Source organism: Sander lucioperca, chromosome 5 (genome assembly GCF_008315115.2).
Source record: "Sander lucioperca isolate FBNREF2018 chromosome 5, SLUC_FBN_1.2, whole genome shotgun sequence".
NCBI classification, from domain to species: Eukaryota; Metazoa; Chordata; class Actinopteri; order Perciformes; family Percidae; genus Sander; species Sander lucioperca.
The window spans coordinates 3,495,020-3,509,851 of record NC_050177.1 but is presented as its reverse complement, the minus strand read 5'-3'; the positions used below and the strand labels follow the sequence as shown (position 1 = coordinate 3,509,851).

At 39.9% G+C, this 14,832-nt stretch overlaps 1 protein-coding gene across 12 annotated transcripts in view; it reads right to left on the bottom strand.

The window, feature by feature from the left end:
• The window catches only part of elna (elastin a), a 56,869-nt gene that overhangs the window by 28,558 nt on the left and 13,479 nt on the right, over positions 1-14,832 (bottom strand). For all 12 annotated transcript variants that reach the window (XM_036001238.1, XM_036001236.1, XM_036001237.1 and 9 more), the window contains exons 6-10: positions 4,230-4,295; positions 3,430-3,492; positions 1,972-2,001; positions 884-925; positions 383-457 (exon numbers count right to left, since the gene is read on the bottom strand). In XM_036001238.1, the coding sequence (XP_035857131.1) occupies positions 383-457; positions 884-925; positions 1,972-2,001; positions 3,430-3,492; positions 4,230-4,295 (276 nt within the window). The remainder of the gene's footprint in view (positions 1-382; positions 458-883; positions 926-1,971; positions 2,002-3,429; positions 3,493-4,229; positions 4,296-14,832) is intronic.

Here is a 14,832-nt window from a genome sequence, read left to right as displayed (position 1 = left end):
AGCCAAATGTTTCCACAGCCTCCTGCTAGCACAGAAGTGATAATGTTCTGATACTTAAAGAACATTTAAGGAAAATGTATAACAAGAATATAGTCATTGCATTTCACAGGCTAGTTATTGTATGTACACCTTTATGTATGTATGTTGCTTTTGTTCTATTTTTCCTTGCTTGCTCTGTAAAGCATATTGGATCAACTCTGCTGTATTTAAAGTGCAATAAACATAATTATTTTGCAAATAACTTGCATAATTAAAAGAAAGAATTACAAGCACACCAAACATCTGCCATGAAAAAAATTAATTTGATGTGGCTCTGCTGCCTAGTAAGCTGCATCCTTCGTCTGCCTTCAGCCTTTGGAGTTTATTGTTGAGTCTACAAAACCTGGCACTTTGGCAGCTTTCTTTCCAGCACCAGCACCACCCCCTCCTGGAAGGCCAGTCTGAGGAATAACAGGTACTAAAAAGAGAGAGTGATTGTTACTTGGCATATTAAACAGATATACAGTGTGAAAAACATTCACACATCTTTTTTGTCAAGCGCTGAGTCCAAACAACAGTAATTACTCTCCCAAGGACTCTCAACACTGTTAACCGGTCTCTTTAAAATCTTTACTTTATAACATTAGGAAAAGGACTATGTTTGGAACCCAAAGTGGCTCTTCGCCAAATAAATCAGTTCCACTGTACCTGATGAAGAGCCAATTTGCAATTTATGTAATGTTGTACTATTCCTAAAGCATTAAAGTAAAAATGTTAAAGAGAATGGGAACACTGTTGTGAGTCCTTGGGAGGCAGAAATCACAGTATGAGTAACATAAACATAAATAGCACAAAATGAAATAAAAAAGAAAATGGGGAGAATGATCTGTTGTGTGCGTCTTGCCTCCAGCAGGCACGGCAGCTCCAGTTCCTGTTCCTCCAGTCCCTATTTAAGTACAAAGTGCACAGACATAAATACTAAATATATATATATATATAATTTCAGGTTTTAGGTTATAGTCATTAACATATTTGTGAACATCAGAGTAATGCAAACCTTCCAACATGAGTATTTTGTTGTACCGCTAGAGGGCCCTGTGATACTGAAAAGGAGTAATGAGCAGGTGTGTGGCTTGTGCTAGAATTGACCTCTTCAACAGGGAGCCAGACCCGTAGACTGACCATTGGTATTGAGAGCAGCTAATCTGGCTCTACAAGTCTGTCATCACCTCATGATCAAAAGCAACATGGCTGAGTTTTAATCTAATCAGGAGAGGCAGCCAGCATGCATGGCATTTGCCTTGCCTCATGAAATGCCTCATTTCTTTGGCTATCCCCTCGTGCAGGAAATGAGCCGTCAGGTTTACTTGCAAGGGAGCTTGGCAGCAGAATAAAACACATTGCTTTGTTTGTTGAAACGTCTTTTTTTTTACATTTTTTAATCTTAAATTCCCCATACTTTGTCGGACAGACATTGCGCACTGCCTGTAAGTATGTGGCCTGGGAGATTTGGTGAAGAAAAAGTTTGGCAAGGGAATGCTTTGTTTTATCTGTGCTCTTTCTGGGGAATTAATTGTTATTTTGAGTCTCATGAAAAGAGCACAGACTGATTCTCGGGACTGCAGTTTTGTCCCTGCCAACCAACACTTAAGAGTAGGCTGTTTGCCATAGTACAGTCCTGGCCATGATTAGGCCCTCCAGAGTCCATGCTTAATCAGCCTGCCTAATTTCTAGCAAATCATGTGCATATACATGGCACAGACTTTAAGGTCATGCTGGGCTCTGTTGTAGTTCAAACAGTCCAAGGTTTGCAGGTACACCATAAAAATGTACATGTGTTTGCCAAACAGTGTTTTTCATGCTTAGGTACAATTAATGCGAAACATTCATTTTGGCTTTCTCATAACATGCAAGCATGCAGATCTATCAAAGTTCATACAGCACAGTTCAAGTTTGTACAGTAGTCTGTCATCAGGCCAAGAATTAGCTTACCTCCATGTGGTAGCAGATGGCCTCCTGCACCTGTGATTAGAACAACCAGAATTCCAGCTGTATTTATCAATATAAGAGACTTAGGAAATAACCCTCAAGGAACCTGATTAGAACAATTGTGGTTGTTTATGTTGTTGTCTCAGCAACATCAATTGATTTTAATGTGGAACAATGTGGCTCAAACAAAGCATTAACCAAGTTGAATATTTGTCCAGTTGATAACCTCCTAAAACAGGCAGGACGGCAGATGACCACCATAACCTGAGTGAAACAATAGTGAAAGTAGTAGTATTACAGTTAATATTGATAATACCTTTACTGATAACTCATGCCTCAATTTGAACCTTCATGTGCCGGAGTTTGCAATAAACCACACAAAAGGATTTTTAACATTAAGAAGAGATAATCTTTCTGGTTCTAAAAAATAGCACACCATTTCCATTCCAGCTTGACAGGGATCTTTCACCACAAGTCAAAACATGGAAAAGGGAATATGAGAACCAAATTTGGGTACCTGGAATTTGAGGCATTTTTACTGAAAGGTTGAAACAGAGTGGAAAGCCACATTATATCACTGACTGCAGTCATCAAAACAAACAACAACAAACAAGCAAGAGGAACAGGATCAGTATGTTGTTCTAACAACCAATATTACATCATCATATTTGATGACCCGCAGTTTCCATCAGAGTCAGTTAGCCTCATGCACTGACAACAGTTTTTGAAGAAATGCTTGTTTAAAAGTCAAGGAAAAAGTGATGTCTTTTCTTATTGTTGTGTTCAATGGAAGCATTAATAAACGAAATACACAAGACGCAAAAATAATAAGAAATACACCAACCTGTCTGATTTCTGCTATGTTCTAGTCTAATTAATATCTTCAAAATCATAGTTTTTGAAATATTACAAATGATATGATCAGCTAAAGCAACATCTTTCAATTTGACAAAGTGTAAACACTCAGAGCTGCAAAGAACTTAAAAAAAGTCCATTTCACCAGAAGTAGATGAGTACACCAGGTGACTGCCATATGCCCCTGTCAGACAGAGCATGTTTTGCAGGTTGCAAACACGAGGCGCACCGCATTGCACACCACAACTTAATGACGCCCTGAGAGTCTGCACTCTCATTGAAAAAAATTACAAATAGCCGCCCTAGGCTGCTAAAAAGCACTCTGTCTGATCGGGACCATAGAGTAGGAGATGTTAAATGTAGTTCTTCATTACAAAAGTCACCCTGGGACTCAAATTGGAGCTCATGAGGCCCCTAAAGTTTGCCCGTCTGACTGACATATCTTTGGGAGGAAAAGGATGTCATTATGGGTTTAAGTATGGGATATCAACCAATCAATATAAACCACTCATTCAATTCATGGCACCATTTAACTGGGGCCATCACTACCTTTGCAGAAAACTAATGTTACATTTCTATCCATACATTTTCTTACATCTGCTGTACCTCTTTTAGCAGCCTTCTGTCCAGCTCCTGGGAAAAAGCCCCCAGTGCCTCCACCATAACCACCTAAATGAAACAAAGGTGCAAAGGTGAGTGAGGTTTAAAATGTATTAAGTTATAGAGAGAATGTTCTAACCTACTGTCAACTAATTCCTTATTTCCACTACATGGTTCGGCTCTACTCGCATTTGGTACCAGGTCCTTTTCTCTATTTTGTTTTCCACTGCAGACAGGGCTCCAGACAGCGACCACCAATTTTTTTGCTAAAGACTGTACATTGACGAGGAAAATGCTGCGTAGTAAAAGCCGATAAGGAGTTAGCCTTACCCCTAACGTTAGCCCTCCTCTCTTCCCATCACTTTGTTTACGGTGTCTCGAACCCTCTTGTGAGCACTTCCGGTTGGTCTCATCACAAAATTGACCGCATTTTTACTCAGTTTTATCTCGGTCTCAGACAAAAAGTACGGGATTTTTATTTCAACACAACAAATGCGCAATATCACTTAATTGCCTGTGCATTTAGTGATTTAGTTTTAACTTTTACATCAATCCTCTCCGACCAATCAGTGGTCTGCAGTGTTTTAACTCCACCTTTTAGTATCGGCTCAGCTCACTTGGATCAACGACCAAAGTGGTACCAAAAAAAGTACCAGGTACTATCCACAACTTTTGCTAATGGCAAACCAAAAAAGAGCGAGTATTGCAGTGCCAAGCCATGCAGTGGAAATGCAGCATTAATGTTACACTTTTGCTCAAACACACACCGCCAATTCCAGTTTTAATTTCCGGCTACAGGTACTCACCTCCTCCATAGCCCCCAGCTCCTAGGCCACCACCTCCAAGACCACTGACTCCTAGATTGCCATAACCTGGATGGGAAAGAAAATAATAGACAGGCAGTAGAGAGAAAGTAGAGTGAGAATGACTGTACTACAAACTGTAGATGAGGGCAAGGGGAGTCAAAGAAAATAAGCACAGTTTTCTTCACTATGGTTATAATGAGTTACTATTGATTTATTCAGCAGTAATAACCCTTCAATAAAAATAACTCACTACTCAATCTTTCAGCAAAACATTTTCCAGGACCTTCAAGTAATACATACTGTACATTAAATAAAAAAAACAAAGCACATGAAATATGACACAATATCATGTGTGCTTAATTAAGTTTGATTGAAAACATTTATGTTGGGCACATTGGGCACTGTGGAAAGAGTTGAACCCCAATGACTAAGAAACATGACAGACAAAACATCAAAAATGGTTGACCATCTGGTTATGCTGTATTCTAAACACTGGAGGGAGCAGTATGTTCTTTCCGAGACCAAAAGCCCCAAACAAATCTATGGGCCGCTAAAGATTTTGGCCTGACTTGACACATGAATAAAGTCATATCCCGGCTTGGGGTTCTGCTTGCAGACAGGAACAAAAAATCTGAAAAGAAGACATGGAAAAAGTGTGGAAAAAGGAAAAGGACATAAAATAAAATGCTCATCACCTGCTCATGGATTGAAAGAGATTGAAAGATCCTTAAAAGTGGGATCCCAAATGGGAAAGTGGAACCTACTGTACAGCCAATAACATTATACATATAGAATATTAAACGAAATTGTGTTTTATCTCAGCCATACATTTTGAAACATGCATATTTACAAGTGTAATTAGAAGACTTCAAATAGGAAAATACTTTTAATTCAAGGCCTGCACTGTTTGGGTCTAGTGGCTGGTATGAACTAGAAAAGCAAATAAGAAGTGAAAACAAACCTTACTGTTCCTGTAAATTCAAATTAAAAAAGGTAATGTAATACATCAGGAATACTCTACCTAACATTGTTGACCTTTGGTATGTCAGACATCTCAAAAACAAAGAATACTAAAAATCATGTGTAATATGTTTCAATGTATATATGGAAAAGTAAGTGGGCGAAGGCTGAATATTATTTAAATCTATATTCATTAAGTTGAACTGAACTTCTCCAGATAACTGTCAAAGTGATATATTCCTATTTTCTAGGGCTAACATATGGTAGGCTACTCCATGTTTTTAGAACAGCAGCACATGATTCCCCAATCAGAGATAAACATGTTGGGGTAATGACTGTTTTTGAAACAAGAAGAAATATGAATGCTGCCAGCAAGCTAGTCCACCAAGGAACTTGTTTTCATCAATACTTATAAGCCAAAAATCTGGGGTGAGAACAACTAAGCATGGGAAACAAGATGAACAAGAGGGTGGGGGTGAACAGATCCGACTGGAAGGTGAGAGAGTCTAGAAATCTGCAGGGTGCAGGTAATGATATTGATGAAGAGGAGGAGGAATGTGCTGGGAGAGACAGAGAGAAAGTTGGAAGTGTGGAGTTTCATGACCTAGTCAAAATAAATGTGGGCACTGGCTTTGCCAAGGGCTTGACAAGCAGACTGAGCATGCAATGCAAGCCCAGACACTAAGCTAAGCGTCTTTGCAATAATCCATCTCCTTCAAAGCTTTCAGCTTGATTATCTTCGATTGCTCAACCATCCCCAGACACACCTCAAAGTAATAACAACAGTAATCATTTCTTATATAAATCAAGACTGATCTAGGGCTTTCCCTTTTCCCGTGTCTCTTGTGTTGACACAAGGAATCTGTCTCATTTGTCTCATTTTTATCAGTGAGCTCCACACCATAAAAATGTTAAAGGAATTGACAGGAAACGAACAAAAAACAAGATTGTTAAAAGATATATGAAACACTGCTGATACATAAAACCCTTAAAATAACTCTCTGGCTTGAAATGTTTTTTTTTTTAAAACTGTACTGTCTGGTCTAGCCTCCAGATTACAGAATGTCTCATTGGCCAGTCTGAGGTATGTTTGTCACTGTGAGTGTTGGTTTCCCCCAGAAAAGTTGCTAAGTGCAAGTGTTTTTTTTTTGTTTTTTTACGAAGGCCCGGCTCAGGCCAGTCACAGACTGATGGCAGCATTAAGGTAGGGCCTCATAGTTTCTGTGATAACAGACTCATGGACGGAATCACAAAATTGAGAATTTAAAAAAGCTTAACACAGATTTTATAGGGCCCTACATTAAGTCAGTGCTAAAAGCTAGCTGGAGATTTGAAAATATGACCACGTCAAAGTTTCCAACCGAGCCGAAAACATATTCAAAATACATAAAAAAAATAATTCCCATAGAATTGGGCCCGGTGGGCCACCAGGCTTGCAATACACTGGGGGAAACCCTGGCACAGTCTGCGCAACAGAGATTATGCGTGCCAATGAAGGAGAAACATGAAGAGAGAGTGAAGACAGACAGGACTGTAAAGACTTTTTTATCTTATTCATCCATCATCTGGCCCACTTGTGCTCACCCAACCTGGCTTTGGCAGTTGTGCTCAGGGTCGACCAGCACCTGCCACGTTGAGCTCAACTCTTTGAATTGAGATCAAGACAAGACACAGACACGCAGAAGTCAGCCTGATAGGGTGTGGGTTTGTGTGTGTGACCATGAGTGCAGGCCTTGAGCAGACACAAGGTTTAGACATGAAGGAAAGGAAATAAATGTTATGGTATGTAAGTTCTGACATGACTAGACACTGGGAAAATAAAACGCTCTCAAGTAAAAAATACTACCCTGGAGGTTTTGTATTTTCAGGGTCAAAGTGAAAGGACACAATAACAAAATCTGGACCATTGTCTGTTTGGCATCCATCCACTTATTGTATATTTGGGAGGGTAGGGTTTTTGTACAAAAGTTCTTAGTTTAGCCATATTTACGCCATCCTGTCAGCTCAAACAAGCATGCTTTTGTTGGACTACTATTGTTACAGCATGTCAGCTCACAAAAATAGACCTGTCTTAGCTCACACATTATTGGAAGTCTACACCAATGTTGTTTGTTGTCATGAACCACACACATGGAAAGTCTGCACCATGACCCTGATATCAAATCATCGCTTTTTTTGGTGCTGCTCCCAGTATTTAGTTGATTGCTGACAAGCTGAAGGATTTCAGTTCACTAATGTAGTGGCTTATTAGAGACCACTTGAAATCCCAACTGCCTTCGGACCTTGGACAAAGAAACCCTACAAAAGGTCAATACTCAGTGTACAAGATGGAAGGGACAGAAACCCAATACTACACAGGAGGGAGGACTGGTGGCCAAGAAAATTGGAAGTTAACTGATGCAGTACTGCAATGCATCATAGTTTCCTCCATTTAGATTTCTGAAAAAAGGGTGACACATGGTTTACTAGCCAGTTTCCATTCAGAAAAGACCACTGCACCTGCAGTTTGTTGAGGTGAAATCTGGGATGTTGTGGCAGTGAATAATTGAGCATCGCCCAACAGTGGTGATTAATTTGTGGCGGCTGGTTTAAGAATGATCTCAGTGAGGGTACACAAGTAAATGCAAGTCTAGACCTTCTCTGACATCGAAGGAGTCTGGTTTTCAGAGGAATGAAAATGTGATGAGGGACAGGCTGCCATATTTATTGCCTCCTGCTGTACCATGTCATGTGCATTGGTATTTAAACTGAAGCCTGACACTAGAATAAAATGGGCCAGACAGCATGGCTAGTTCTTTCAGTCACCAGTCATGTTCTCAAACTCAGGTCCAGCACAAGTGATGGATGTGGGCCAGTGTGAACAGAAATATCTGGTTTCAATCTCAAAACTGAAACGTCTAGCTCATGCTCCATTGGGGTTAGGTAAGGTAATCAAAAACATTGTCTTCGGCTCTCAGTATCTGTCTCTTACTCCTGTTTCTCTATCCTTTTCTCTTTTCTTTCGCTCTTTCTTCTTAAAAAGTTGTCTAAGGGGTTGCGCCGACAAGATGTGAGGTGTTAATAGCAGCAACCAGAGGAAGCCAAACGTAAGGAGGGAAAGATGGATTTGCTTGCTCCTTTCCATCTCCTCCCCCTCTCCCCTTCTTTCTATTTTGTGAACCAGCTGGGCCTGGCGGAGGGTTTAATTTAAGAGAGCAAAGAATTCCATGGCAGAGATCCACTGTAACTGACGGCAGACCCGCGGAAAGCAGACTTCGGAGCTGGAGCTCTGGAATGTCACCACATTCTTTGTTTTAGCTTATATTTAATCAGGCGAATGGTCTAAGAACAAATGTTTGTTTACTGAGAAGCCAGGGGACATGATTACAACACATATGTCTCTTTAATACTTTATCTGAGTCGGAAACCTGTGTCAGTGTGAAAAATGATTGGTGTACAAACCATCAAACAACAAACATACAAAGAGTAAAGGATAGTTGCAAGAAGCACAGAGCTGTGCTATGGCAGTGCAAACGCTGCAATTTTACGTAATGTGATGGAAAATCTTCATGATAACTTCATTTTCAAAGCCTCTCTGGAGGTCCCCAGAGAATCAGCATTTTACTGTGATTGACAGAAAGATTCTCTTCTTCGGCTGTGGTCCCATATACATTTTCACTTTGAAAGCAAAGCCCACCATTATGTCCTTCACTGTCATGACACCAGATTTTTATCAGTATCAAATTATCACACTGTTCCACTTCCAAGTTGGTGGATAGATTGCATTCTTACGAGGTGACGCAGGACAAGCTGGATGAAAGCAGAATGATGTGAGGTGCTGTAGTGATTCCAGATTGCGTGAGACAAGTGGACACACTCAAGCTCCCCTTGCTTCCTCTCCACCCTCCCTCTCCTGTGACCTCCCCTGCTCCTTGTCACTTCCAGGTTCTCTGTGCTGTCAGTCACAGGCACAGAACTGTGAGAAGCGGGATTAGTCGCATGTTGGACAAATTAAGCATTCACACAGTCACACCACTACACACAAACTCTCTCCCTCTCTGGTTGGTGTGAGCCAGCCGACTTTGGCCGCAAGCCTTTTATTGTTTTCACTTTCCTTTTCCATGGAGTCATTGACACTATCAATGAGAGGTCCCAAAGCCTCAGCCTCCCTTTTTGCCAGATGACCCCAAGCCCACAACTGTCAGAGCTCTTACGGACACAAAGGTAAAGGGTCTAAGGTTGCTTAATTTTTTACCATCTTTGCTTTTGGGGCAGCGTCCAGGTCAAAATCAGTGTAGCCATTATTGGTATGGGTGGTCATTTTCTTTATTTTTATAGGGGACAATTGCATCATACTAAAGATAAGAATGTGCTCTGTTTCATTATGTTGTAAGCACTTACAATGATGAAGCAACTTTGGAGAGTTTCATCTACCCACGTACTTTGGCATCAGAACACACACATCATCTCTGAGGCGTCTTACAAATGGCTCCAAATTAACATTAACTGTAAAAGTCACCATTACACATTATGTGGATTACAAGCACTGCCACCGTGCCAAACTAGGCTGCTGCCCAGTGACGTCTGTGGCTGTCTGACTTCACCAGCCTGAGTCCTTGTTGTGAGTCTATTACCTCCACAAACACATGCCTTATCTCAAACACATCTGTGCAAAGACCATTACTGCTGTCCCTTAATTCAAACTGTGTTAATTTGTACACCATATCTTTGTGATGTCACTGTTTATGCTACAAGTCATACAGAGCAGAACAAGCTATGCTATAAGCTTTCAAATCGAACACTTCTCCCTTTTTCAAGTTTCTGTGAGAAACTGCTGTTCTACTTTTTAACTACTTCTAAAGGAATGCCACAGTTGCTCTGCCAACACTGAGCCCATGAGTATGTCTGAAGAGTATCCCTAGCCTAGTGCTCATATCATCGTCCATTTTAGCTTGGCAGACACACTCACAGCATGTACTGTAAAGCCATGGCAGAACCACTTTGCAAGCATTAGAGTATAGAGTAGTACACAGAGTACATGTGCACTTTCAATTTGGAACAAATTACTACTTTCTAGTAAGTATATTCCATGTCTAGAGAAGTTCAATTGTGCAAATAATGCAAAGGGCAAGAAAACCAGTCAACAAACACAACAATGGCCAAGTGTGTTTCCTCTTCCAGATGGTCCACATATGCATCTAACTGCTATTCTACTGAATACTTTTCTGACAACTCAGGGTTGAGGCTAATGTTCGACAGGTCGCCTCGACTCAAAACATGCACATTGAAACACTGACGTTAGATTCATTGACTCAGCCTCAAAAGCATTTCCAAGTTCCTCTGTCACTATAAATGCTATGATCATTGTGCAGCCATCTGAGACATTTCACTATGACAAACTTATGGGATGCTCTACAAAGGAAAGCAAGTGAGAGATAAATTGTCATTGACAGTGGAAAAGCTGTTGACCAAATTGTAGATTACATTTATGTAGAGGTATTGCAACATGGACTAACACATCAGAATACCTACTGTATAAGGCCAAAGTAATTTAAAAAACATTTATCTTCACAAGTCATTTTGTTCATAAATGGGTCTAGATAAATATTGAGAAATCTAAACATATACAAAACATTGTACTAAGGTGAGATAATGTCAGTAACTCACATCATTTCAAAATACAATACTTTTAAAAATGACTAAAACTGTACACAAGAGAAAGAACACAAGATTTCAAAAATATTGTTCATGCAACTTAAAGCAATCTTTACATTGTAATGGCCTGCATTACACATCAGCTCGTACATACTGTAAGCTCTGTGTGAATCGATCACCATAAGCCATGTTTCTAACATTGTCATGCCATGTATGTAAATCACATTCACCCCCTTGTGATGCACATTTTGATCAGCTACATCTATGCTCTCCCAGTGTTGAAGACATAAAATCGACTTGCATAACAAAACATCTACTATAAATGAAAATCTCCACTCCTCTACTAACTCAGAAAACATCATTGAGTATGTTTACATGCACACCAATATTCCACTATTATTCAGAATATGACAATATTCAGAATTTGATACAGGTCATGTAAACAGCATATTCCGGATGGATATGCTGAATAAGGCCTTCTTCCGAATATAGCATTTTTTGATTAAGACGTGGGATATTCCGGTATTATTCTGGTTTTAGAGGCATTCTTTGGACATGTATACAGCGCAATCGGAATATGCATCTCAATCTGGGTTTTTACTGCAGTTTATGGCCTCTTGCCTGTTTATGGCTTATGGTCAGCTCTGTGCGTTGCTATGGTTGCTGTACACAAACCAACCACCCAACAGTTTGCAAGGCTGCAGACCCGATAAACAGGAGAAACACAGCTACTTTTAAAGATTATCAAAGACTTGGATATCAACAGGTTTTTGAAAATGCACACACATCGCTGCATTGACCTTTTCAAGAAGCTGGTTGAAGGAATGAAAGAAACACTGTGTTCGCACGGTCCCACAAGTCCTCCACTGCAGGTAAACTTTGAAAAAATCATATTTTGAATGGCTACATGTAAACAGGAATATTAGTTCTTAGTATATTAGTATTCACTTACATTAGCCATGTAAACAGCTTAGTCGGTATATCGTCATATTCAGAATAAGGGCAAAAACCAGAATAGTATGTGCATGTAAACGTAGTCAATGTAATTGCCCTCAGATTTAACAGATTTCAGTCCACCTCTACCAAAAACTACAACCAGGTAATTTAACCAGAGATCAGTCTTCTTCATGTATTCTTTCTCCATCACTACATAAACAACACTTAGGCTGTGCTGCCAGATAGACAACAATAATGGTCCATGCTCCAGACCTGCTGGCAAATGGAGCAGGGGAGAGGTCGTGAGAGCATGCCAAGGGATGGCTCATCAACTTACACAGTGAAAATGGAAAGAAATTACATTTGTGGTAACATGCTCACTAGAGAACTACCATGCAAACATGACACAGAACAGGCTGATGAGAGGCTGGGGAGCAGTTATTGAGTCATAGTGAAAGTATTGCTTCAGTGTGGTGAAAAATACAACAGTTAGAAACTGTAATGTGTGGCATGCGTGACTGATTAGACACCAATAACAACTAATGAAGCCCTTATCTTGCTTTACTCCAATATCATTTTAATTCTTGAGATGAATTGGTGAGATTATTGAAAATGCTAACAACATCTGGTGATATCATCAAAAAAAAAATAGTTTGGAAAGCAACAGATATTTCTAATGTGAACAAACAAGCTGTGATGGCTGTATGTATATTGGGTGGGCTGAGTTGAGTGTGGGGGTGGTGTGGCTCTGATATAAAAACAAAGTCTCTTCTGCAGACAGTTCAGGTTCCAAGATTTTGAAAGCTTGACACTGAGACTCGGTGAAGAACAGATTGTGGAGAGGGGGAGGAAAGATGAGTGGGTGAAAATAGAGGTAAATACCTTCTTTCACATAGTTATTGTGTCTGAATAAGCAGCACTAACTTATGGTGTGTTTGTGTGTGTGTGTGTGTGTGTGTGTGTGTGTGTGTGTACACACGCATACATGCTCACACTTGTATTTACATTCTTAAGAAGACCATACACATATTTACATACACATATGGTCATACACATTCACATGCTGACAGCTCAGAGGACAAGTCTGAGCTCTAGTAATAAAAAGCATATGTGCACTAGGAGACTAAACCTCCTCCAAGCTCATCTCCTATCTTTCAGCAAGCTCTCTAAGCATGTGCGTTGTGCAAATTAATGTGCATATAGTGTTGTGTGTGTGTGTGTGTGTGTGTGTGTGTGTGTGTGTGTGTGTGTGTGTGTGTGTGTGTGTGTGTCTGTGTGTGTGTACGCATTTGACATAAACAGTATACGGTATGTTCACAAGAGTTATTGTTTTTTTCCGTCTCTTCTCTGTCCTACCCATATCTATTCTATCTTTCCATTTCTCTGCCTTTCCTCGCTCTTTCTGTTGAAGCAGAGAAGTACACTCAGTGCTTCTTCAAACAAGACACTGATATGAACCATAGGGTTTGAAGATAAAATTCAAGTGTATTGATGGGCTCTGCGTTTTAAATTGCAGAAAGATGCACATATTAAAAATGATCAAAAGTTTGTACTTTAAAATAAGTGTGTTGGGTGGTGAAATAACAACTTTCTTGGTAACTACACATGAGCAATACTGCCATCACGGAAGTCAAAGGATCCAAGATTTCAGAACTTAGAGACATGTTGCAGCACTGACTAATGTAATTCATCATCTTAAATTATATGTGTACTGCAGTTTTTATAAGCATGATTTTATCTTGCACCTAATTGTTGGGACTATTTTTTTTATTTATTCAGTGGGAGTAAAGAATCAAAATAAAGGTGAGATAGGAATTGATGACTATATACACTCAGCCTCCAGTTTATTTGGTACACCTATCTAAAACTAATACAGTCTAATTCAACAGCCCAGCAAAAACTCCTACTTCCATGAAGGAGGCTGTGGTTTGTGGTGCTGTTAAGTTGTATTGCATTATAATGTTAGGTGTTCACATTATAAGGCTCACATTGTCAATTGCCATGTCAGACCAACCGCAAAACCACGAAACTAGTACAAGAACGTCTATGACAAACATAGTTTGACAACCTGGCCGCTCGTAGGGGCTCTGCTCAAGCTAGCTGCTGATGCCAACTTGAGGGAAGCCCCAAACAACCCACTGCCAGACAGCATTCAATTACTTTCCTCTAGTCATTACTATTTTCTTTTACACACAACCGCCACAAACTTTGTATAAACTTTATAAATAGCATAACAACAACAAGAGATGTTTCTTAGTCGTGTAGACACCCAGTGATAATAGGGATGGACAAAATATTAGAAACACAATGGGGACTATTGAATCCATCAACTATGGATCATTTTTCATTGCTTTAAGATTGATTTAGTGTTGTGTGAACATTGTCAGTTTTCAGACAGTGAGAGAAAGACAGTGAGACAGTGAGTCTTTCTATCATCTTTAATTTGTATTGCTCTCAGAGAGTCTACCGACAGGCTAAACTTAAAACAGACCATTATAATGGTACAATAAAACCACACCAACAGCAAAAACAGTAACCTCTATGTTTCTTGTAAACTGCCTTAACACTGTCTGAAAGTGACAAGAGGCTAACCTACAAAAGCCATGTTTTGGCAATTACACCATAAGGATTGAATCCACCTTAGGGAACACAGGACAGGAGACGGTGTTCAACAGCTGTTCATAAAGAGAAAGTTCCTCCTTCCAGCTTTGAGTGTATTGCCAAAGCTGGACGCTGACAGGCTTCACAATTAGTGTAACATTAACAAGGTCTTGCATGAGCTACGCTGCAATTCACTACAGTCACGCTACTCACATAGCCAGCTGCTGTTCTCCATTACTGGCCAGGCAAGGTGTGTATCAGTGGAATGTAATGTCACTGCTGGCTTCCACATAAGAATAAATGGTAGCGCTCTTGATATGTGTGAGTGTGCATCTAAGAATATATAATGTTGTTTGCATTTGTGTCTCTTTAGTAACAGAATCCTTTATTAAAAAAAGGTCAACGATCTTTTATGCTGGTAGTATATGATTTCTCTACGACACAAGCCAAACACTGACTAACTGATGCAGAT